The sequence below is a fragment of the Euprymna scolopes genome, chromosome 5 (assembly GCF_053919585.1).
Source record: "Euprymna scolopes isolate OS-2025 chromosome 5, ASM5391958v1, whole genome shotgun sequence".
In the NCBI taxonomy this organism is placed as follows: domain Eukaryota; kingdom Metazoa; phylum Mollusca; class Cephalopoda; order Sepiida; family Sepiolidae; genus Euprymna; species Euprymna scolopes.
Window position 1 is genome coordinate 5,810,489 of NC_136486.1, and position 25,888 is coordinate 5,836,376.

The window sequence follows — 25,888 nt, forward strand, 5'->3', positions numbered from 1 at the left end:
CTCGAAACACTGTGTGTTTTTCGAACCGATTAAACGTTTTATGGCGAGTAAAACCACTAAAGACATCTGCAGGTAGGTAGAAGAGTAACTCATCTTGCCTTTGACAACATTTATTTTTTATGCATTTGAATTTTTCATCACTTTTCGAATCTTTGTGGGTTGTAAATAATAATAATAATAATAATAATAATAATAATAATAATAATAATAATAGTAATTCCTTTTTTCCCTTTTTGTTGATGTAGACACATTTTACACCTCCAAATAAAAAAATAAAAAAAAATACAAAAAGAAAATCTTTCATCAGTACGGTGGGGTCATTATCTTTTTTTTTTCATATAAAAAAAATAAGATAAAAATTCACTTCTTTCACGCGTTCTCTTATTCCTTTGCTTACCGTCGCGAACGTAACGTGTAGTTTGAGTTAAAAAAAAATGTTTAGAAAAGTCAAAATGGTGTCACTTCCGGTTGTTGTTGTTGTTACAAGGATATCACCAGCAGCAGCAGTATTCGTAGTCTTTGTGAGATTAGTAGCATTGTTAGTAGTTATAGAATTGCCGTTGTTAGTGGCTGTAGTAGTAATTGTGACGTTTTATTGTTTAAAATTTTATAATGAACCGTATTTTAAAAGGTCAACCATCAACATGAAGAATTTTAAGCAAAAAAAATCCTATGTGTGGTCACCAATATTTCCTTGTTTATTTGATATATTTTCCGTTTTATTTAGCTTTTTTTTAAAATAATTTTCTTCCCTTTCCTTTTTCAAGGTTGATTTTCAATCAACCTTTTCTTAAGAAAAAGTGCAAATTAATTTTTACAATTTTGAAAGTTTTTTTTTGTTTTTGTTTAATATGATTTGGTTTGGATTCTCATTATTTAACGGCATATCAACACTTTGGAGGTCAATCAGTGACGGAGCATGATGCCGATTGTAGACGAATAAATGAACACGATTTTTTTTTACCCATAGCGAGGGAGAAATTGGGGGTTCATACCTTTCCCAATGGTATTAATGCGTAAATGACCATGCTATAGATCCGATAGGATTTAAACTCGGAACAGCAGATTCCATAGTTCATGACGGTATCGACTAGGCCTATCACGCACCCTCCTCATCTTCATGCGACGCTTTCATCTGTGTTGTCATCTCTGAATGCTCGACCACTTCGATCAGGTTGGAAGGAAAAATCGGCCGAATCCGTGCCCATCCCTGAAGGTGTTGGCTGGAATTCTTGATCAAATGACGTCATCCGGCCCTGAGAATCAAACGCCCCGTACAACGGGTTGTCGAACCCCTCCTGCCCTTTTTGTTTTGCATAATAAGCGTTTCCATTTTTCTTAAGGTCTAACTGTTCCGCTCCGGTGGGACCACGCCCTCGCCTGCCCTCGCCCGAGGGAGCAGCGTAGTCTTTAGAGAAAGGACCACGAAGATCATGTGTCTCGAGGCCGTATAATTGGTTGCTGACTTGTAGGCTACCATCCTGGCTCTGTTCCACAATCTCTTCTCGCAGACGGTGTCGTGAAAAGCTTTTTTTGCGAAACAGGTGCTGCCTGTAGCGACGACAAAGAAAGACTGAAACGGCCAAGACGATGGCAAACAATAGCAACACGGGTAATATAATGGCCAAGCCGACACTGGGTTTAGTAGCTGCCTGCGTTGAATAAGACGTCGATCGGTTCTTTTCTGAACCGTCCGGCGTTGACGACAAGGGCGTCGGCAGGGACGTACTCGGCGCAGGTGACGTCAAACCCTGACCGGTGGTCGATACAAACAATGGTGTTCTGGACGATGTTGATGGAAGTGTGCTTTTGTTGACGGGTGTCACAGTACTCTTTTTGGAGGTTGTGGTGGGCGCCGTAGATTTTGAAACGGTAGTAGCTGTTGGTGTTGCTGACGGTGTGGTGGTAGCTGATTTGGATGGTGACGTCCACATGTGAGGAGGAAGTTTCTCTGAGGTTGTAGTGGGTTGTTGTGTCGTAACGTCGGAGACAGTAGGTGGAGTACTTGTTGGAACTGGAACGGGAACTGTAAAAGAGAAAGAATAGAATATATGAATACAAATGAACACATGTCCTATAAAGAGTGGAGCTTACATGATTGCAGATTTAAAAAAAAATATTAGTTTAGCTAATTGTTAGTAACGACGATGACCAAGTGGTAAACGACATAGACTGAGGAGCTGGGTGCTCCAAGTTAGTTAGAGTGTAGTTTGTTCCACAAGAATCAATTTCACTTAGGATGTTGGCAACCTTCACATGGTACTATCGTAATTAACCGACATCTTTCTAGAAATAATTTTGAGTAGAAAAATATATCGAAGAAACAAATTCCAATAATAAAATCCTTAGATTCAAATGATGCTGCTGCTGCTGCTGATGATGATGATGACTGAAGAAAACTTTAACTCTCTTATCGTCAACTTTGCTCGACATTGAAGACGTCTGACAACGATGTCGTTAGTTGCTTACAAACTAACGAATACAGTGAATAAATAATAGTTCTAATCAAGATTTCTTTTAATTCAAACTGAAATTCAATTAATTTAAATAATTAACATTGTGATTGAATACAACAATTATTTATTCCGTTAAAAATTAATATTAAATGAACATTTCGCTTTAAATTAGTAGACATAATAGTTTTGTTGCTTTACCGTTTCACCCGTAATGGTGAAGAGAGCGTTTCCGTCCGTCAACACAAACGATACACGCTGTGGCAGCCAATAGACTTCATTATTATGATTATCTAGTGGGAGTCTGGATTATAAATTCATTTACTATAATTGCGTTCATCGTCAGCTTAACTTTAATATAATTGTCGTAGATCGAACTATATTTTACGTGGGCCAAAGTACAAAGCTTGTTATTTTAATATGCCAACATTTCCGAATGTATATTTTGGGAGTTTAATTGTAAAAGTTTCAAAATCAAAACAGGTTTTAAAACAAAACATATACTAGTTATCTCCCTTACTTTAACCCGATCGTTTCCGGGGGTTGGGAAAGAGTTACGTGTCATCAAGACGTTTCTTGAACTGTTGTTACGCCTTGAACACGGCAACAAGCTCTCATGGGTAATAATTTAACTTATGATTACCAACAAATTCCTTGGCTTCTTGGCAAGGAATAAAGTGTAGTATCTGTCCTGATGCTACATTTAGTCTATTCTATCCTCGATTATTGAATGAGAAATCATTTTTATTTTTGTTCCAACCCAGAGGGCCCTGAATTTTTCTCACACTAAAAAAACGACCTTGTATCCAACTTTACCCTTGTAGAGAGGCAAGCAAATAGGGATTTATTGCTACTATATAATGGATATTATAGCAATATTATACCATAATGGTCAGTTGCCATAATGGTTATTGCTACTATATAATGGATATTATAGCAATATTATACCATAATGGTCAGTTGCCATAATGGTCAGTTGCCATAATGGTTATTGCTACTATATAATGGATATTATAGCAATATTATACCATAATGGTCAGTTGCCATAATGGTCAGTTGCCATAATGGTTATTGCTACTATATAATGGATATTATAGCAATATTATACCATAATAGTCAGTTGCCATAATGGTTATTGCTACTATATAATGGATATTATAGCAATATTATACCATAATGGTCAGTTGCCATAATGGTCAGTTGCCATAATGGTTATTGCTACTATATAATGGATATTATAGCAATATTATACCATAATGGTCAGTTGCCATAATGGTCAGTTGCCATAATGGTTATTGCTACTATATAATGGATATTATAGCAATATTATACCATAATGGTCAGTTGCCATAATGGTCAGTTGCCATAATGGTTATTGCTACTATATAATGGATATTATAGCAATATTATACCATAATGGTCAGTTGCCATAATGGTCAGTTGCCATAATGGTTATTGCTACTATATAATGGATATTATAGCAATATTATACCATAATGGTCAGTTGGCCAAAGGCAAAAGAACCGTAGGAAGGGATTGAAAACCGTTCAAGGACAACTTGCTGCTGTCCGCTAAACAGTTCGGTTTGCGTTGCATTATAGTCACCCCAAGTTTTCGGAAGTAGAAGAGAACAGAAAAAGGGTAGTTAACGAAAGAAATAAAGAATAGGGTTTCTTAACAAACAATAGGTAGGAAGATAGACAAAATATACTTCACATGGGTTTGTTGTTTTTGTTTTACGGTATATCAACCCTTTTCAGGTTATTTAATGCCGAATTCAGTGATTGAAGAAATTTTTTAACAGAATATATATTTTTTCTGAAGTCGGTTTCTATTTAACCCATAGTTGGAACCTTAACAGGTACTACCACTCGGGATCAGAGTGGACCTGGGAGCAATGGCAATTTGAGGGTGGCTCCACACTCCCCAAATCCTGCAAACTGGGGCCTCACCATGGGATATAGTTTAAGGTCATATCCAGGACCTTCACATGGGATTATCGGTCAGTGTATGGCGGTGACTAATGTAGGGATCAAATAATCGACTTGAGATATATTTTAATTTGGTTTTGAGGCCTCTTTGTTGAGTAGCTATGAGTAAACGTCAATATAAATGATTGATGGACGACAATGTTGGACATCGATAGTGTCCAGTTGGAAGTGTTTAACGACAGTGACGGTTGACGATACAAAGATCGACCGATGACAGTCACAGTTAGAGTTAAGTTAGACCTGATAGTTGGAGTCAAGACACAACTGAAGGCGGAATGTAACTCGAAGCAGATGGGAAAATGAACTGATCAACTAACTGACGGAAATGTAGATGTGAGAGGGTCAATGAAATCACCCACCCAGATTCCAACCGATATATCTTTGAAGTGTCGGAGTCTGTGTTTTCTTGTTTTACTTTTATACTTGTGAGTCCGGTCGCCTTTTTTTTTTAACAAATGTGTCACCACTTATCAAGACCAGGAGGCCACTCGAGGATAAGGGTTAATGAGTGTACAGTAGTCAATGAGAAAAAATCGTAGTAATTGTTAGTAGTGGGAATTCGGTAAATTGGACTTCTTAAGGGGATGGCTCATCAAAAACTTGTTCACCTTGGACATGGAGACGACCATATTGTAGCAGCAGGCAAACAGAAGAGAACAGTACTAAGAAAGAAGCTTTGTTCATAGAATCTACGTTTATGGTAAGACACAGATAAAGAGTGGTGGAAATTATTAATAGTGGTTTCAGCTAGACGAGTCTTATGAGGGAAGACGACAATACGGCCATAAGAATAGAAAATGAAGAAGAAATCCGAGGCAGACAAAGTTGGGGCGGCGATCTATCAGTGGGGCAACATGGTGTCACACTACCCTGGGGATTAAATACAATTCTGTGCAGATTTCGCAATTTGACAGAAAGATTCCCGAGTTTGAAAAGACACACTGGAAGAAGGTCAGAGGATACATCGACCGACATGTTGTGAAAATAACAGTCAATATGAGAACAGTAGTCTGTATAATCCAAACAATATGAATTATCATTATTTAAAAATTCCAGAAACAATATGAGTATAATTTCATTATTCAGGAGGACATTTTCAACAAATATCGTGTATTGAGTGCCACAAACATGTTACATAAGTCAAACATTTAGTCAAAAGGTGTGCCCTTCACCTAATGGATACCGTCGCGCCTATGTAACCAGCGACGCCGAGTTCAACTGAGTTAGTGTTCGAGGAAACTTCAAGAAATATTAAAGGTTATCTAAGTTTTCTGTACATTTTAAAGTCTAATTTTCCTAAGCGCATACGTGTTAGCTTATTAGACTGGGCGTGTATTTATGAGAGATGGAAAATATAGACCCGTAACATTATAAACACTAGACTTTTATCATCGAACAAAAGTTATAGCCCGTTGACTAAGAATCAGTGCTTTCTGTCAAATTGATGGTTGGTGTAGTTGGATTTTTGCTCATTTTTGCTCATTTTTGCATGAAATACTAATCATTATTAATCCCTTACTCTGTGCTGAAAGGATACCATGATACTTAGTTCGCTGCACCTCATCATTAAAACATTTCATAAAGATTTCAGCCAGTAGTTTCCAACAACATTTCGGTTCAGTAGGTTCTAAAAACATTTCTTAAGTGAAGGCTGTATTGTAGTGACTAATCCCTATTAATCCTTAACTATGCGCCGAGCAGATACCATAATACTTAGTTTGTTGGACCTTATCATGAGCAAGGGCCATAAAAAATCTCAACCAAATTGGTCCAGTAGTCTCCGATAAAACGTATAGTGCGCATGTGGTTTACAATCCGTATTAATCCCTAACTGTAGATGGAACGGGTACCATACTATATAGTTCGCTGTACCTCATCATAAAAGTTTATACAAGATTTCAGCCAGATCGACTCAGTAGTTTCCGAGAAAACTTCTAGTGTAAATGTGGTGACTAATCTCTATTTATCCTTAGCTGTTCAGCGAGCAGCTACCATCATACTTAGTCCGCTATAACTTATTATAACAAAGCTTCATACAAAATTTCAGCCAGATTTGCCCAGTAATTTCCAAGAAAAGGTGGAAAGGACAGACAGACAGACAAACAGACAGACAGAGAACTATACTATAGATGAGTTTTCATAAATTAATAAATGCTTTTGAAGAAGATGATTAAAAGAGTAAATTTGAATTTGAAAAGTATTGCCAACTCGTTGACTCACCGTGACAGACGACCCCAGCATCCTCCCGATGGGCACAGTTATGTGTACCAATACCTCGGTGTTTACATTCCATGAGCGAGGATTCAGTGCCATCACACATAACGTTGTCCAGCCAGATGGGTCCTGTGCCACGTCCGAAGCCACCTTTACCGACCGCCATGCCACCTTTGTAACCCAGAGCACGACACACAACCTGAGCATCATTGTCATCCCACATATCGTCACATATGCTGCCCCATTGGTTGGGTCCGTTGACATACACCTCCACTCGGCCAGCGTCAGGCACCGAACCTCCAACAAGTCGAATGTCAGTGATATCTTTAAAATAAAGAAAAAGAAATATTTTAGAACACTTTCAAGGATAAAAATATGAACAAAAAAAGCCGAGCATACGCCCCCCTCCCCTCCACGAGTGAATAAATCCGTTCTAGCAAAAATTTACTTGCACCATGATTAATGTTTGTGCAAAAGTAATAAAAAAATAACAATGAAATCGTGGTTATTGAGAAAAGTTCGAACAAACGAACGGACGAACGGACGAACGATTTTGGGGCAATTTTACCCCTGTAATAGCCCTTAAGGAAAAATTTACTTGCACCATGACTAATGTTTGTGCCAAATTAAAAGAAATTCAAAATAAGGTTATTGAGAAAATTACGAACAAAGAAGCGGACAAATGGGAGTGAATTACTAGATCCAATCTCTTCTTTGTTGGAGAACTAATAAAAACAATACTAAAAATCGAACTTGGTAATGCGAACAAAATAAAAAAAATGACAAAACAACACGTTCTTTTATAAGGTAGATGCCACCGAAAGTCTCAAAGTAAAAAAAATTGACTTTTAATTTAATAATAAAAAAAATACAGCTTTACTATTTAAAAAATTTGCAAATGGAACTAATAATTTATTACGGCCCGTTAGAATATCTATTTTCTTGTAAACGCACACACGCACGCACACACACACACACACACACACACACACACAACTTTTCTATATATTCGTATAGCTAAAGATTACCATATTATTCATATAAGTGGATAAATATAAACATATTGATATGTTAAGCAAATTTATTTAGTTTTAAATAAGACCATAAAGAAGTAAAATCAAAGAAGAAATCAACTCGCTTGATCGATGGTATTTATTGAGGAAGGACTATTTTAAAAAAAATCGACATTACTAAAGAAAGAGAAGGGGAAAGAGAGATTATAGCCATAAAAAATTGCGTTAATTTACTTTCTCGGGAAATGCCGGTACACTGGTCTGCCTAGTATGTAATAGTCCCATATTTTATATAATAATAATAATAATAATAATAATAATAATAATAATAATAATAATATACTACTACTACTACTACTACTACTACTACTGTTATTTTATATATAATAAAAGTATATATACTAGCAGAACCCAGGGAAATTCTACGGAATGAGAAATATATTAAATCAACAGATATGTTTGGATAAAGCTATATTTTACTGGGCAGCGCAGAAATATAGTTTTTTGGCTAGAAAAAAAACAAAAAACAATAAAGCGCAGCAAATATAAGATTATTATTTTTATGAAAATAGCCTTATATTATATTTTAATTATAGAACTCACCCAAATGAGATAAATTAATAAGTACTAATAAACACTTAGAAAGTAATATGGTGCTTGGCAGACAATGTTCTTCATTTTATTTTACCTGTTTCTTTTGAATGTTCCCTTTTTATATGAAGTTTCGCTGACCTCTCCCATCGGCAAAGAACCGCTGCACATCGAAATTACTACGTTCTGACACTAAGTGAATTCTACATGGCTGATTTAGAGAATAAAATATTTATAAATAATATGAAGCCCACCATATATATACGCTACGTTGACAACATCCTTATTTTAGCGGAAAATAATGAAAATATATACCAAGTACAGCACCTTTTTAAAAAAACTCAATTCTTTAATTTACAGTAGAGTTAAATAAAACTAATAAAATTTCATTTCTTGATGTCCTTATTGACACGTCCAATAATACTGTTAATACTTCTGTATAAAAAAAACCCAACGAGCATAAACTCCAGCCTCCTGAACTTTAAAAGCGAGGGCCCAAAAAGGTATAAGATAACCATAATAAAAAGAAATTATTAAATCGCGCCAAAATTATATAATCCACAAAAGAATCACTACTTGTTGAAATAAAAAAAAATTAAACAAAAACTCATCAACAATTATTTTCCTAATTACATTTTTGATGAACAAATAAAACGAATGCTACAATCCCTTGAAAATTCTAATAATAATATTAACCAACATCGCAATGCAAACTCCATTAATATATTTTATCAAAATCAAATGACACCTAACTTCAGAATGGAAGAAAAACGCAATTAAAAATATCATACGTAGATACTTGACGCCTATTGACAGTAATTCTAAAATTAAATTTATTATTTACTACAAGAAGTTTAGAACACGAAACTATGTGGTTACAAACAACTCCTCACCGGCTATAAAAACGTTGGAACAAACCAATGTAGTGTATAAATGCAAATGCTCTATGGGAGAATGTAACTCCGAAAAGAATATATACATTTGGCATACAACAGCGTTGTCTCGGCGAATAACCATGCATCTAAACAATACTAGTGTTATATGTATAAACATTTGATAAAAGAACGTAAATTCCCCCCTCCAATCTTAGAAAGGTCCTCGTTGATGACATAAAATTTATACAACATGAAAATAATATTAAAAAATTAAACATTTTTGAAGCGTCATATATTAGAACCCTTCAACCCGCTATAAATGATATCGCATTCGAGAAAAGCAGTAACGTTCTAAAATGTCTTGCGTAGTTCGTATTGGATGGGCTTTGTTAGTGGTGTCCACGAACTTGCAGATTTTAATACTTGAATTTTAATCGGCCAATATTTATAATCGACTTTTCATCGACTTTATATTTTATTTTATCGCTGTTTACTGTATATTTTAGTTTTCACTTTTAATTCTCATTTTCGCTCCTTCGTACTTTTAATTCCACATCTGATGATGATTCGTGGACGAATCGAAAGCGCTCGTGACAGCAACAACTATGGAACATTTATTAATATTTTTGATTTTGATGCAAACAAGATTATACAGAAAATCGAAAATTTAAAAAAAGAATCATAAAGCAAAATGTCTCCGTTGCATTTAATAATATTTGCTTGAATGAAAAAATGCTGCCTAAATATACCAATTTCAAATATATGTTAGTCCTAATTTTATGAATACAACACTGTTAAATTAAAAAAGATATCCATTTTGAATTAGAGACAGGGACGAATTTCACAGGTAAGGAACACAATATTTTATAACATGAATAGGTTATGAGTAGGTAATTAGATCCACTATCTAGAACATTTTTTGGCCTTGTGGTTAAGGGAGGTGGTGTTTGATTAACATTGCCGGGGAACCATAATTTAATATACAATTTTGTTTTTAAATCCCCAAATCAGTGCTTCATGGTAAACAACTGATGGTCTCTTAGATTAACATTAGGATTACTGTGAATTCGAGAGAGCAAGATGATGCAGTGATTGCAGGTGATTAAATGACTTACTTAATAGTTTTTCAATAAATAAAAAAATGTATAAAAATTAATTCTTTTATATATTTTTAAAGGTTAAAAATCTTCAAAGACTACAAATATATATAATTTCGAGAGAGAGAGAGAGTGTGTGTGTGTGTGATAGATAGATAGATAGAGAGATAGATAGATAGATAGATAGAGAGAGAGAGAGAGAGAGAGAGAGACTAGTTATTCACAATCATTGTATCACGTCTCTTGATTGTGAAAATAATAATAGTGACCTAAAGAATTTTTGTAAAATTAAGCTGAAAAATCGATTATTATTTTCCAAACAAGCGGATATAAGAGAAAATTTCCGCAATTCCCACGAAACGAGATAAAAAAACAAAACAAAACAAAAAAACGAGTCATTTACTTATTGTTGAGTTGTAGCAGTTCAGATAGACATCCGTTGGTCTTGAGAGCTTGTTGCAATATCGACTGAGGAATATGCTTCCAAATCCCGAATTGAGGCAGTTGAGCAGATTTTCCTCAGTTCCCAAGCAAAACACACCGTTCAACCAATGATGGAGGGGTGGCAGGGGGGTGCTCGTCTCCTGCAGACTGGGCTTGTAGCTGGGCTTGTAGCTGGGTTTGTAGCCATCGACAAAGCCGAGCTGTCGACAGAAGACCAAAGAATCAGAAGCATTCCAGAACTGGTTGCACACTGTTCCCCATTTGCCGTCATACTCGATCTCGACTCGCCCACTTGATTCATCGCCGCCGTTCAAACGATATTGAAGACCTGACGAAGGAAAAGAGAAAAACTCGAAACGTTATAACAAATCAATATGGAACGAAACCAAATTAATATGAACATACACGAAATTGAAAAACAAACAAGTAAATTAAATTTTTAATAAACAAAATACTTTTAAACCACTTTAAGATGCAAATATTTTATTAAAAATCATTCGATTTTGTAAAACTTGATTTATTATTATTATATTATCATTATCATATTATTATTATTATTATTATTATTATTATTATTATTATTATTATTATTATTATTATTAATAATAATAATAATTGCGAATAGCTTTATTTTTCCAAATAAAATTTGCTTGGATTGTGCATGATTAAATATGAAAAAATCTCTTTCCTTTGAGCTATTTTTAACGCACGTAGTCGCTGGAATGTATTTAGGAATTGACAAAAAACGCTGTGGACTACACTATAATAGCGACATTGGGAAGTTTAATATTGAATTTCAAAGCAAACAAATAATATCTACATAATAGTCATGCTACATTGATGAATATATTCAAATTTTACGAAAAACGATAAAGTAGAAAAATTTTAAAGAAAACATTTTTTGACGAAAATTAACGAAAATAAAACATTTGGTTAAAAAAAAACCAAAACACACACACACACACACACACACACACACACACACACACACACACACACACACACACACACACACACACACACACACACACACACACACACACACCGGAAAGTTACAAGAGAAGGTAAATAGAGTGTAATTATTTCCAATTAAAAAAAAATTGTGCGTTAACAATCATAAATATGAGCTATTTTCCCGCCTTATTTTTAGCATAATTGACTTACCTCCCTTGTTTTTATGTCAAGTGTCATAAAAACAATATGGCGAGGGGTTTTAGATAAAGATCGAAAACTCGTGCTTTTTAAAATAATGCTGAAGTATTTAAATATATCTGACATGCCAATTAAGTAGATATCATTAATTTGAGATGAAATTAACCCAAAACATCAGTAGATACCACTTTTTTTTTTTTAAATAGAGCTGTTCGTATTCCGAATTTCGCTATTATAGCGTAGTTGTAAGAAAATTTAACCTTTTGAATTAACAGATAAAAATATCTTTGAAACCACGTTCGGATACAAATATTTTATAAAAACATATTCAATTTTCAAAACTTATACTTTAATTTCGCATAGTAAAATATCCAAAAACAGATAAAGGAAATACTTTTATATGAATAAAATTTTCGTGTCGTGTGTTGTTTTAATGAATCTCTGTTCAGATGGTTTTGATTGTGCCTAAAAAGAAGCTGAAAGTAAAAAGATTTACACACTGCAGCGTACAACACCAGCAGTACAACGCCTCGATATGAAAACACGAGACACGGATGTTTTATTCAGGATAAAACAAACTCTTATCTTCTCTTTGATGATGAATATTTTACTATCCAAAATTAATGCTTAGTAGAATTCTCACACACACACAAGCACACACACACACACACACACCTACACCCACATATATATTTTTAAAAGAGTGTAGCCATCAACAATTGTATGTTTTTCAGACTTATACAATTTTTTCATATTTTTTTATAACGCGTTTCAAGCCTTGTTCAGCCCTCTTCAGATATTTTATATAAATATTTTTTAGGTAATACCTGTTTGGAAAACATTTTATCTCTGACAACATTGATTGTGCTTTTTAGAGAAATTCCAATCTCAGACTTTTTGTCATCAATAATCAGTGAGATGGTCAAAAGTTCAATCAGTTAGAGTTAAGTCCATTTAGTGGGTGGAGGGAGTTTGGAGTTTATTTGGAACATGTTTTTATGGGTTTTTATGATTTTCTTTTTTATGCGTGTGTGTATGTGTGTCAGTGCGTGCTTGTGTGCTAAGGCGACGGTTGTGTGTTGCGTGTATGAATGCGCGTTGGTCAAGATCTGTGATTTTTTCCCATGTGTGTGTTTGAAATGTGAAAAAATGATAGGTCTGAAAAACATACAATTGTGGATGGCTACACTCTTTTAAATATACATTTTTTTCTGTCGTTTACACAATCATTTTATAACTATAAATATATTTTCTGTCGTTTAAACAATCATTTTATAACTATAAATATATATATGACTACTTCATTTAATCACATAAATTAATATACGAAAGTATACATTTATGCGTAAACTTTAAGTATTTACTTCAACAGTGCTCAATACGTAGGTAGAGCAAGGTAGTAAGATATAAGCTCGTATAAGCCTGATGAATTCTAGCGTGGATGAAACGCGGAACATTCTCTGTAGCTTAATCGCCATATATTTTATAACTTTATATATATATATATATATATATATATATATATATATATATATATATATATATATATATATATATATATATATATTATAGAAGAACGCAAATTTATGCCGATATATTATATTTCACATTGATTTATTGTTCGACATGATACCCAAATAAGATATATTAAATTTCTTTACTCCTCAGAGTTTTAAAGAAATGCGTTCTTTTCATCAGTGGAAAAATATTTGTAAATTAATATTATAGCGGCGCTATAAATTTGCTTGAACTGGCCTTTATTGAAACAGCATTATGTTATTAAATACTGCTTATAGCTATAATATGCATATATATTTATATAATATTTGTATATTATTTATACATAATGTTGTATTAAAGTAAGATAAACAAACTTACCATATGTCGCTACAATAAAATTACTGTTTCAATCTCAAAAGATGGCATCAGGAGACAGAAGCTCTGTTCTTCATGATGTCCAATATTTTAATCTTAAAAGACAATCCGATTAGTCCAAATAATACAAACTAATTGTAAATATTTCGCGTGTAGCGCGACCGTTATGAGAGAAAAGGAATTACTTTCAAAATGGCGATTTTTTATGAATCGCCATTTTGAAAGTGAGTTCTTTTCTCTTGTGATAACGGTCGTGCTACATGCGAAATACTAATACGCCTTGAATCTGGTTTTGACTCTATCGATATACACTTACCTGTTTTGTTATAGCAAAGAACACCAGCATCAAAATCGTGGAAGCCACAGCCAGGGCCATGTCCATATTTGATATGAGGACATTCATTAATAGAAGATTCGTCTCCTCTGCAGCGGACATTGCTAAGCATGATGGGATTGAAATTTTTAATTATATGCAAATAAGCAATGCCTCCTTGGTATCCCATCTCTTTACATGCTACGTCGGCGTTTGTGTTTGTCCAGTCTTTGTTGCATACGCGGCCCCAAATGCCATCGACACGAACCTCCAAGATGCCATGATGGGTCGATGAAATGCTATCGGACGAAATACGAATAGCAAAGGCTGAAAAGAGAGAAAAAAACAAAAAACAAAAAATGTCATTTTAAATCATTACATTTTGATTATAACCATAACGATCTGATCTCGCTATGTTAAATGGTACCATGTATGCAAGTAATCTTTTATTAAGACGGACAGAATTCCGTTAAGGAGTATCAGGACATGATAATTTACCACTTCCGATGTCATTCGGTACAGTTTTTGCCCCATCACTACTGCAAATTATTCAACCACACTAAAATATTGTTTATCGGTTTTTTAAAAATTATTATTTATTTTATATTGTGTGTAAGTGCAATCGTCATTTCACGTTCTATGGGTCTTCAAAAGAAACAACCCTTAAACAGCATACACACACATACACACACACACGCACGCACGCACACACACACACACACACACACGCACGCACGCACACACACACACACGCACACACGCACGCACGCACACACACACACACACACACAAACACGCACACATATATGACTTTTGTCCTTCATTTGTTATATGTTCTGTAATTACATGCAGCTTCATAAATTAAAGGTGAAATATAATTAAACAAGTGAAGCTTGCATGCCATCTCCCCCGTGAGTGTACAGTGAACGAGGCATAAAAAATGACTGAGTTCAGCATCCCCCCCCCCCCCATTTAGCCCAATAGTCCCCAGCGGACGTCAAATCCTGGTGAAAATAAACAAACGGTGTAGTTTTAAGCCTTAACATATATAAATTTGAGTTTTGCATCATGCAACAACAAAAAAAAAAAGTGACTAAGTCCATCATCCCCCCCCCCGTTTAGCCTAAAAAAATATTTAAATTTGAGTTCAGAACCATGCAAAACTGCTAAATAGACATACACAGAAAATTTTGGACAGATATTGTAAAATAATTCAAAAAATGGAGTGTTTTTATTAACTCTAAAAGAGCCCCTGTGGTATACCCAAAAGTTATTGCGAAGTATAGACAAAAAAAAAAAAAATGATATGGAAATCAGTTAGTCACAACTTTTCAGAAAGTTTTATAAAAATCCAAGGCATCAATTTTTCTTAATAAGCACAAAAGTGACAATTTTAGCCATTTTAACCCGAAAGGAACCATAGGGGGGGCAACCGGAATTTTCCCTGAAAATCCGTTCTATTACTCTTTACTTATATCATGTTTAATGTTTGTGCAAAATTTGAAAACTTCCAAGACGTAGTTATTGAGAAAAGTGCGGACGGATGAACAGACGAACGGACAAGGGAGAATTTACAGGTCCACCCTCTTTTTGTTGGGGGATCAATAAACACATCTTTACCGTGAACATATATATATATATATATATATATATATATATATATATATATATATATATATATATATATATATATATATATATATAGTCCTGGACTCTTTTTGTGCCCATATTGATCTGGATTTCTTAAAAAATTCGTGATGACCGTTTTGCTACTATACAGTTCGTTTGCAATGGATCTATGGGAGAGTCCACCCCTATTAAACTCAAAGATCCTCCCTCTATCAAACTCTGATAATCGTTTCCCTTTTGCCATTTATAATTTAGTAAGATGTTTTTTATCCACTAACAAGTTGCTTTTAGTAACATAGAAAGCTTTTCGTATTCATTTTTTCAAAACTAGCCGATTTTATTAAAGTGGTCTTATAATTTTGACTAGGTGAAAATCAGCTTTCTTGGCCTTTTGGTCAAGATCAAAGTGTAGTATCTTTCTTCAGATGCTGCACTTAAGATAATTTGTACCAGTCAATGGAGGGGAAACCCTCTATACTGGGACAATTATTATTTTTGGTAACCAGAGTGCCCCCTTTTTGCCTACTTTTAGGGGAGCTGGTTTTTACCTCACATTAAAAACGGCCTTGTGCCTAATTTGCTCAGTGGGGGAGCAAATAAATACCATCTGTTCCGGCAGATGCTGCAAGCAAAGACCATATGTGGGGGCGACCCAACATATAAGACCTTGGTCAATGTAGGGGCAACCCTTCATACCAATTGTCATTGTCCAGCTCCCTTACTCCCCGGGGAGTTGGTACCCATTTCCCCTTCACTCCTCACATTAAAAATCGGCCTTGTGCCTAATTTGCTCGGTGGGGGAGCAAATAAATACCATCTGTTCTTCAGATGCTGCACTTCATTTTCTTGTTCTCTTTCGGTGGAGGAGAAATCCTTCACGACTGAGACAATTTTTATTTTTGTACCTTTTCTCCACGTTAAAAAACGACCCTGGCGTCTAACTTTGTCCCGTGGGGAGGCATAGTAAATAGGTATATATATATATATATATATATATATATATATATATATATATATATATATATATATATATATAAGGTGTGCAAAATTACATCTAGTGAACTCATCATAACTGCAATATTCAGAGAACAGCATCTTTAATATATTTTACTGAGACTTTGCTCATTTTGACCCTGTCTATTACACTCTAGAATATATATATATATATATATATATATATATATATATATATATATATATATATATATATATATAGTAATTTATAAAATATATATGGCGATTAAGCTACACTGAATATTCGGCGTTTCATCCACTATAGGATTCGTCAGGCTTATGCGTGAATTCTGTGGTTGTTTCTTGTTTTTATATATGTTGAGGATTTTAGTTAGCCAATCAGCTATCTAGTATCCACCGCACCCCTCCCTATCAGCCAATGGGCATGCATTGTAGTGGATCAAACGCAGAATATTCAGTGTAGCTTAATCTCCATATATATTTTATAAATTATCAACTAGCTCTACCTACGTATTGAGCACTTTTGAAGTAAATACTTAAAGTTTACGCATAAATCTATACTTTCGTATATTAATTTTATGTGAGTAAATGAAGTAGTTATATATATATATATATATATATATATATATATATATATATATATATATCACAATAGGGTCACCGCTTATCAAGGCCCGAAGGCCACACACACACATCTCTCTCTCTCTCTCTCTCTCTCTCTCTCTCATATATATATATATATATATATATATATATATATATATATATATAATGTTCTCAATAAGTAGAAATTTATTAAAAGTATGTGTGTGTATATATATATATATATATATATATATATATATATTGATCTCTTCTTGATAAGTACAAATTTATTAATTTTGTTCATATATATATATACATATATATATATATATATATATATATATATATATATATATATATATATATATATATATATATATATATATATTGATCTCCTCTCGATAAGTACAAATAACTTTGATAAAGACATCCGTGTCCTGAAGGAAACGGTTCTGTTTAAGGAGTGTGTCTTTTGAAGTCCTATGGAACGCGCAAGGAAAAAGCATTCGGTTGCCGCCAGTTATAATGAGACTTCTTACATGAATCATCCGCTTCATCCTTTCTCATCATTCTTTGTCACCTTTCCCCTACTTCTTCAGACCAACGTTTAACAACGTTTGATGGTCGCTTTTATCTCATTCCTGTCGCGCAAAAGTGGGTGAACCGCATGACCGCTAGGATTCCAGATTTATTATTGTTTACCACCTGTTTCTCACGCCTCTTTAGCCATTCTTTTAACTATCTTTTCTGTGAAACCGTTACTATCAGGCTGCACGGCGTTGACAGGTCACAAAATACGCTCAAATATGACATTTTAATTGATGAAGATTTCGTATTTATTATCATACTCTACACACTATATGATAGTTTTTTTTTTCAAAAGAAAAAAATGACTTGGGTGTCATCAACAAGAATAGAAACACAATCAGATACTTTTCCAACCTTATTCGTTATGCTCTAATTCATGTCCATACGAATCTAAAAGCCTTAAAAAATAATGTTCTTTAACTTATCAATGTATATTTGCGCATACGTAAAAGATCATTTTTAATGGACTTACCTAATCTTTAAATATCTATTGTTTTAAATAATAACCCATTAGAAGTTATTTTTACCTGGACCAAATCGAATTGTTTCCAGAAATCAGAATCCCCTAGATATTAAGTTTCAAGTCTGCAGACAAAAAATTGACAAAGTAGTTTGCTAGAGATCGTTTCTCAGACAAACAGGCAAGGTCACTTTCATATATATATATATATATATATATATATATATATATATATATATATATATAGTATGATGAGTATAGATGAGTATTGGTTGAATAGAGCTTGATATGGATATTTTTTTTTTTTTTTTTTTTTTTTACACAGTGATCACCACTTATCAAGGCCCAGAAGCCACTCAGGGATAAGGGTTATTGCAAGTACATCACGTTAGTGAGGAGATTTTATGAAGTGTTTAATTAGAGGGGCGGTTCATTAGGAATTTGTTAACATTAGACTTGAAGACATCCAAGTTGTAGTCCGGAGGGAAGCAGGCAGACGGAACAGAGTTCCACAGGCGTGCAGTTCTAAGAAAGAAGCTTTGCTCATGAAATCCGCGTTTTGATTTAGGCACAAATATAGAGTGGGGGAAATTTTTCACAGTGGATTCAGCTAGACGGGTGTTTTTCGTGAAAGTTTGGCGAGGGGGGACCAGGGATTGGAGTTCAGACGAGCACCTGCCATGAAAATAACGATAAAACAAGGATAGGCTCGCAACGTCTCTTCTGTGGGAGAGGGGTTGCAGGGTAGAGAAAAGGGCATCCCCCACTAAACCACGAAGTCTATTTTGTACTCTGTCAAGGCATGATAGGCTGTTTTTGGCAGCTCCTGCCCAGATATGGCAACAGTATTCCATCCTTGGCCGTACTTGGCTTTTATAAAGATAGAGAATTGCATCAGTAGTGAGATATCTTCTGGAGCGGTAGAAGGATCCCACCATCTTTCCTGCGACCTTGGCAACAGACTTGATGTACGTGTTCCATTTCAGATCAGGAGTAAAGGTCAAACCCAGAAGCTTGTCAAAACACGGGGCCTCACCCAGACGAGAGCCATCCATCACAATTGATGCCAGCTGGGGATCAGAGCGTTGATGATGTAAGGATAGGAGTTTGGTTTTAGATGCATTAAAGGTAACTAGCCACATCTTCCCCCACTGAACCACGCGCTCGAGATCAGAGGAGAGAGAATCCGAGAGAACTTCGTCATTTACAGCCTTTGATGTGTTGCCGTAGATGGTCGTGTCATCAGCATAGATGTCAACGAATGATTTAAGTATGTGTTTAGGGAGGTCATTGATGTAGATCAGGAAGAGAGTTGGGCCGAGGATTGACCCCTGAGGGACTCCAGCATTTATATTGCAGGCCTCCGATTTTTGTCCATCTACCACTACTCTTATGAGCCTATCGGAGAGAAATGATTTAATGATTGAGAAAACATTTCCAGTTATACCGTAGCTGGAAATCTTGTGAAGTAGACCCTTATGCCATACTTTGTCAAAGGCCTTTGATATGTCAAGAGCAATTGCCCTAGAAAGGAAGCCTTTGTCAAGAGATTCACTAACCCTGTGGGATATAACCGTCAGCACATCTGCGGTAGATCTTGCAGAGCGGAAACCATATTGTGTGTCACTAAGAAGGTTGTTTCTGCTGAGGTGGTTGACTATTTCTCTATTTAATATTGATTCCAGTAACTTACTCATAACACAGAGAAGACTTATTGGTCTGTATTGAGAGGGAGATGACTTATCACCTGAATTCTTAAATACAGGGCAAACTGATGAGGTCTTCCAGGGGGTCGGAAAGCACTTCTCCTTAAGGCAGCGCTTAAATAGTTTCGTAAGTATGGGAGCAAGTTCTGGTTGAAGCTTTTTTAACACTATAATTGGGATGCTATCAGGGCCAGTTGCTTTACTGGAATCTAGGTTTTTTATTAGCTTGGCGACCTCATGCACGGATATTTGTATATTACCTAGCTTGTTCTGTGTTATAGGAGGAAATATGGGGAGTTGATGGCCTTCGTCGCATAGGGTAGAATTAGCTGCAAAGTTCTTTGCAAATAGTTTTGCCTTGTCTGACGCTGACGAGATAACCTCTGGTCCATTGATAATGGTTGGGATAGAACACACACTTCTGTTCAGGATCCTATTTGTTATTTGCCAAAACTGGTGGGATATCTTAAACGGTCCTAATTATCGGGCTTGAAACCGACGGTACCAATGATTTCTCTCCTCTAATAACTTTCTGTACACAAAATACAAAATATAAATACTCTCTTATTTTTCGGATTTTCCTTTTAATTGAGCACTATACTGGATCTCTTAAAAAATCTAATATATATATATATATATATATATATATATATATATGTATGTATGTGTGTGTGTGTGTGTGTGTGTGTGTGTGTGTGTGTGTGTTATTTGTAAAGTTACCGACTCTCCAATTGAAATGACTGTCTCTCATCTCGAGGAAGCACCATTCTTCGACAAGCTCCTGGGACTGACCTTCATTCCTAATTTAATAGGAAGTCTTGCATCAAATCTATTGCCGATATCGCTGGAAAAATAGTTGGATCATTCTACTGCTCCAGAAGCTATCTCACTCCTGACGTAACCCTGCCTGTATACAAGCCAAATTCGTCCTAAAATTAATACTGTTGCCACATATGGATAGGAGCTGCTCAAAGTGTCATTTTCTATCTTGACAGAGTTTAAAACCGGCTTTGAAATCTAGTTGGTGGTGTCCATTCTTCCTCGTCGCCACCATTTTACTCACAGAACAAACGTTGTACGTCTGTCTTTGCTCTATTATTACTTTTAAGAGTAAACGCCAATCTTTGGGCTCAGGGCTACTTTCCATCTGACTACAACGTGATCATTTTCAAGTCCAATGTATACAAAACGGACAGTTCTAGGAAAGAAACTTTATTAATTGAATTTTCGTTTAAGGAAGACAGAGGGTGAAGGAAACTGTTAATAGTTATCCTGATTAGATGAGTGTGTTTTGCGAATATTTTAAAGAAGACAACCATATATTCAGCCGAACACCTGCCATAAAAATAACGACAGAGAAGAAATTTTACTGTAATTTCGTAATTTGTATTTTGATTAGAAATTGTCAAGTTTACGGTAATTTTGTGATTTTCATTTGGATATAATTTTTTAATATTAAATTAATTAATTATTACAACTGCACTTTAGTTAACACTAGTGTTGGGACGACAAATCGAAATCGGGAATAAAAACTAACGGAACCTTTTGAGATATCGAAATCAGTGCCGAAAAATATGCGCACCTTTTCCGATGCCGAAACGGTTCTTTAAATTGTTCATTTTGATAAAGTGAAAAATATGCATTGCTTTTAAACTAGCATGCAAATAAAATTCTATAGCTAAAACCCCGTAATTGTATATTTATGCTTGCGAAAATATATGCACATATTATGTGAGTTTTTACGGTAATTCAAAAAATATAAACAAAAGACAGAAACTCTATAATTAAATTATCTATTGGATAAAAGGAACTTTATTTCTGTGTATGTGGGTTCTTTCCCTATGGACTCCTAAACGGCATGGCCGAATTTTTTGAAATTCCACACGAGATATTTTATGTGCCTGGAAGTGTTTTGAAATAGGTTTTGTATCGGAATGCTTTTGATAAGTATCGATGATCGGGGAAAGCCGATTAAATAAGGAATAGGCGATTTTAACTAAAGTTAACGCATTATACAGCCTAACACCACAAGTGCGTTTATTACAGCAGAAGCAGAAAGGCGAGGCATATAAAATCAACAGTAGTTTCTTTGACATGACAGGAGAGCGTTCGAAAGAAGTGCTTTTTTGTAAAGTTTGAGTACAAATCAAAGTACAATTTCGCATTTTAAATTTTAATTCAAGCCATTCTCAGCGCGCAAGTAGAAAGGCTGTCATAAAGAATCAACAGCAGGTTCTTTCATATGATAGAGGCGTGTTCGAAATGAATGCTTCTGTTTAGAGTACAACTGAAGCGTGATACTCCATATTTGATCTCCAGCTATTATATAAAATAAATCTATAAAATTAACAGTAGGTTCTCTACTCCAATGAACCGTGGACTAAGTAACTGCAGGGAGGATTGAAAAATATTCGATTTTACCGATTTCGATAACGATAAAATATGAGATGGTGAAACATTCGTTGACCTAATTCATTCCCGGGCAACGTTGAGTATCCCTATTCGTTTAAAATTAACCAGAAACAGTAATTTTATCGGAATCGAGAATTTAGAAAAGAATCGGTAATTGTATCGGAATCGGTAAAAATATCGGATCGTCCCATCACTACTTGATTCGATGCATTATTAAGTGATGTGAATAATCTTCCAGCTGAACTATTTTAATCGAATATCGAATATCAAAATCATGTACAAAGTGTCTTCAATAAGTTTCCAGACTTTTTATTTTATCCAGACATTTAAAATTGTTGTAGACTTTTGAAACTGAATTATGTTATTGCTACACATCTTATGAGATGGCTGACCAATTTTTATGATTTCAGGTTCAAAGAAACAGCTATAACAAGAATGCTTAATCCTAATTGTCACAGCTGGTGAATTTCAAAAATGAAATCTGGATGTGAGGACATTTTCGAAGAACGATTTGCAATAAATTTCTGTTTTAAACTTAGAGAAAATGCCACAGAAACGTATGGAATGCTTCTGACTGCTTTTGGACTATCTTGCATGAATCGAGCATCAGTTTTTGATTGACATAAGAGATTCAACGAAAGGAGTCTATGAAGAATAATGAGAGGTGTGGAAGAAGTAAGGACGTCAGAAAACCAGAGTTGATTGGCCAAATAAAGAATTTCATGGATAAGGACCGTCGTGTGTCTGCAGAGATAATAAGTGCACAGTTTGATGTCAGTGTTGGAACTGTACATACAATTATTCGCGGGGAACTGAAGATGCGGAAGATTTGTGCGAATGCATCAGTCCACAACTTCATCCTTGTCAAGACTATTTGATCAAGATGAGCATCAAGACGGTTCCTCCCCCTCTCCCTATAGTCCAGACCCGTAACTTTGGGTTATTCCCTAAGCTCAAGGAAAGCCTTAGAGGCTATTGTCACGAAACAATTGAGGAAATGAAAGAAGCTGTGACGAAAGATCGGCACTCATACAAGTGAACTTCCATGGGACTTTCCAGAAATTGTTGAAACGGTACAACAAGTGCATTGCAAGCGGAGAAGATTACTTTTAAGGGGAATAAAGTTTCAGGTGTGTACTATCAATAAAGGTTCTCATACGAAAAAAATCTGTAAAAATATATAAGTCACCTATGTATAAGTTTATTAAGGTTTTTTTTAATGAGGTATAAATGTAAAAGGGATGTTGCAGGTAAGAATCAAAAACTATTGCTGAAAGGTCAAAGGTTAAAGGATAGAATGTTGAAAAATACACTTACTTGAACTTTCTGTCTTGTTAAAGCAAACTACGGAGGCGTATTTTCCAGACGAACACTCTTCCGGTTCTCCCCATGTGTAATTACACGACAACAGAGTGCTCTCAGTTCCTTTGCATGACACTTTGCTCATGCCGATGGTGATATCGTTCACCAAACCGAACGCTGAACCGGACACTGTGCGGCCGTACAAGTATTTCTGACTACGGCACACCACTTGAGCTGCAGCATCAGTAAAACCATTGTCGCACACGTAATACCATTTGCCGTTGCGCTCCACTTCGATAGCACCGCTGCTGGATCCTCTTTCCTGGCCAATGCCGAGACGCACTGCATAATTAAACAAAAGTTAAGATTTATTAACGGAGACTAGGTTAACATTGATTCTGAATATCTAAGGCGAGGATTGATGAATTGCATTATTTTAATTATTTGGACTACTTTTCTCATCTTGGATGCTATTTCCACAACGTTTCGGCCGATGTAACCGCCGAACTTCTTCAGGCTTATCTTCACAACGGTTATTGGTGAATGATGAAAAATAATTTTTTGTCGTTTTTTTTTTACTTTTCCAACGAACCATAGTCGTTAATTCCAAGTTGTGTGATGTTTTTATGAAACGAAAAAAAAAAAAAAACGCCGTCATTTCCATTTTTGTAGAAATTCAAGTGCGTAGCGATTTGATATAATGTTTCTGAATTTTGGAGATGACAATTGATAGATTGTATTATTTGCATTATTCTGTTTTCACCTTGCTTGCTATTCTCTCTCTCTCTCTCTCTCTCTCTCTCTCTCTCTATCTCTGTCAGTCGTGCGTGCGCACACACAAAGCAAAATCATTTCTTTTCATCATTCACCATTGTGAAAATCCACCTGAAGAAGTTCGAAAGTAATACTGACAAAAACATTGTGAGAATAAAATAAACACGAGTGTTCGGACGATTAATTGAAATCGGAATCGGGAATCGGAAATATCGGCACCTTTTGGACGTATCAGAATTTGTGTTAAAAAATGTGCACAAGTTGAGGACGATTACTTAGTAACACAATCAATAACACGTTTCTATATCTTACGAAAAAAACTATATCCAGCAAATTCGCATTCATAGAAAACACTCATAGAACACAGTATTAGAAACAAGGAACATTTTCGTGGGCCACATCCTCATTCAAAAAATCCTTTTTGTTCGAATATTCTTATGACCGTAAATTATGACAAGTCCGCTTACATAGTTTCATGAGAACCTTAATTCACTTCCGTTTAAACGTTAGTTCATCGTGGCCGAGAGGAAAAATGCTAGCAAACCATGACTTTGTTTGACTGGGTTCAAGTCCAGTGACCAGCAGTAATTATCACTTACTACACTGATGATTGCATAAACATGAGACCCCAGTGGCCGTGGAGATAGATTTTATTAATATCTATTGAATATATATATATATATATATATTTATATATGCATATATATATATATATATATATATATATATATATATATCAAAGTTCAAAGTTTAGTATTACACACACGGAAAGGTGACTGTGTTCTATGACAAAGACATACAGGAGGGCAGATACATAAGATAAAAGGCCAGCAAACAAGATATTGTAATATGAAACAAGCCCGAAAGAATTGCGCCTATTATCGATGTCACAATCCCAAATGATTTTGGCCTTAATAGAACTGAACAGGAAAAGATAACAAAATATTAGGACCTAAAAAAATGATCTAAAAACAACATGATCTCTGAAAGAAATAAACATTATACCGGTTGTGATAGGAGCAACTGGTTTAATAAAAAAAGAATCTTCAGAAATACTTAGAAGCAATCCCTGGAAGACCAAGCTGTAACGAAATACAAATAGCAGCCATAAAGAGAACAGCATATATTCTTAAAAGAGCCCTCGGATTAAATTTAAATCATAACAGAATCAAGTGCTAGTTCCAGGAGGAGTTAGCTCCCTTGATATCTAAAAACTTACTAAAGTAAAATAAAAAAAAAATATGAGAGCGTGTTTGAGTGTGTGAGTGTTTATATATATATATATATATATATATATATATATATATATTTATATATATATATATATTTATATATATATATATATATATATATATATATATATATATATATAAGTAAGTGTATGTATGTATATATGTATGTGATACTAATGCGACATGAGTCCTAATGGTGCCCGTTAA

The 25,888-nt window shown here is 34.8% G+C and overlaps 1 protein-coding gene across 1 annotated transcript in view; it reads right to left on the reverse strand.

The window, feature by feature from the left end:
• Nucleotides 1–203: 203 nt before the first annotated feature.
• LOC145276697 (uncharacterized) overlaps nt 204–25,888 on the reverse strand; it is a 1,014,367-nt gene continuing 988,682 nt past the window's right edge. The window contains exons 27-31 of the mRNA XM_080127889.1: nt 23,691–24,017; nt 14,022–14,345; nt 10,638–11,006; nt 6,665–6,982; nt 204–2,026 (exon numbers count right to left, since the gene is read on the reverse strand). Coding sequence (XP_079984015.1) covers nt 1,119–2,026; nt 6,665–6,982; nt 10,638–11,006; nt 14,022–14,345; nt 23,691–24,017 — 2,246 coding nt within the window. The 3' untranslated portion in view covers nt 204–1,118. The remainder of the gene's footprint in view (nt 2,027–6,664; nt 6,983–10,637; nt 11,007–14,021; nt 14,346–23,690; nt 24,018–25,888) is intronic.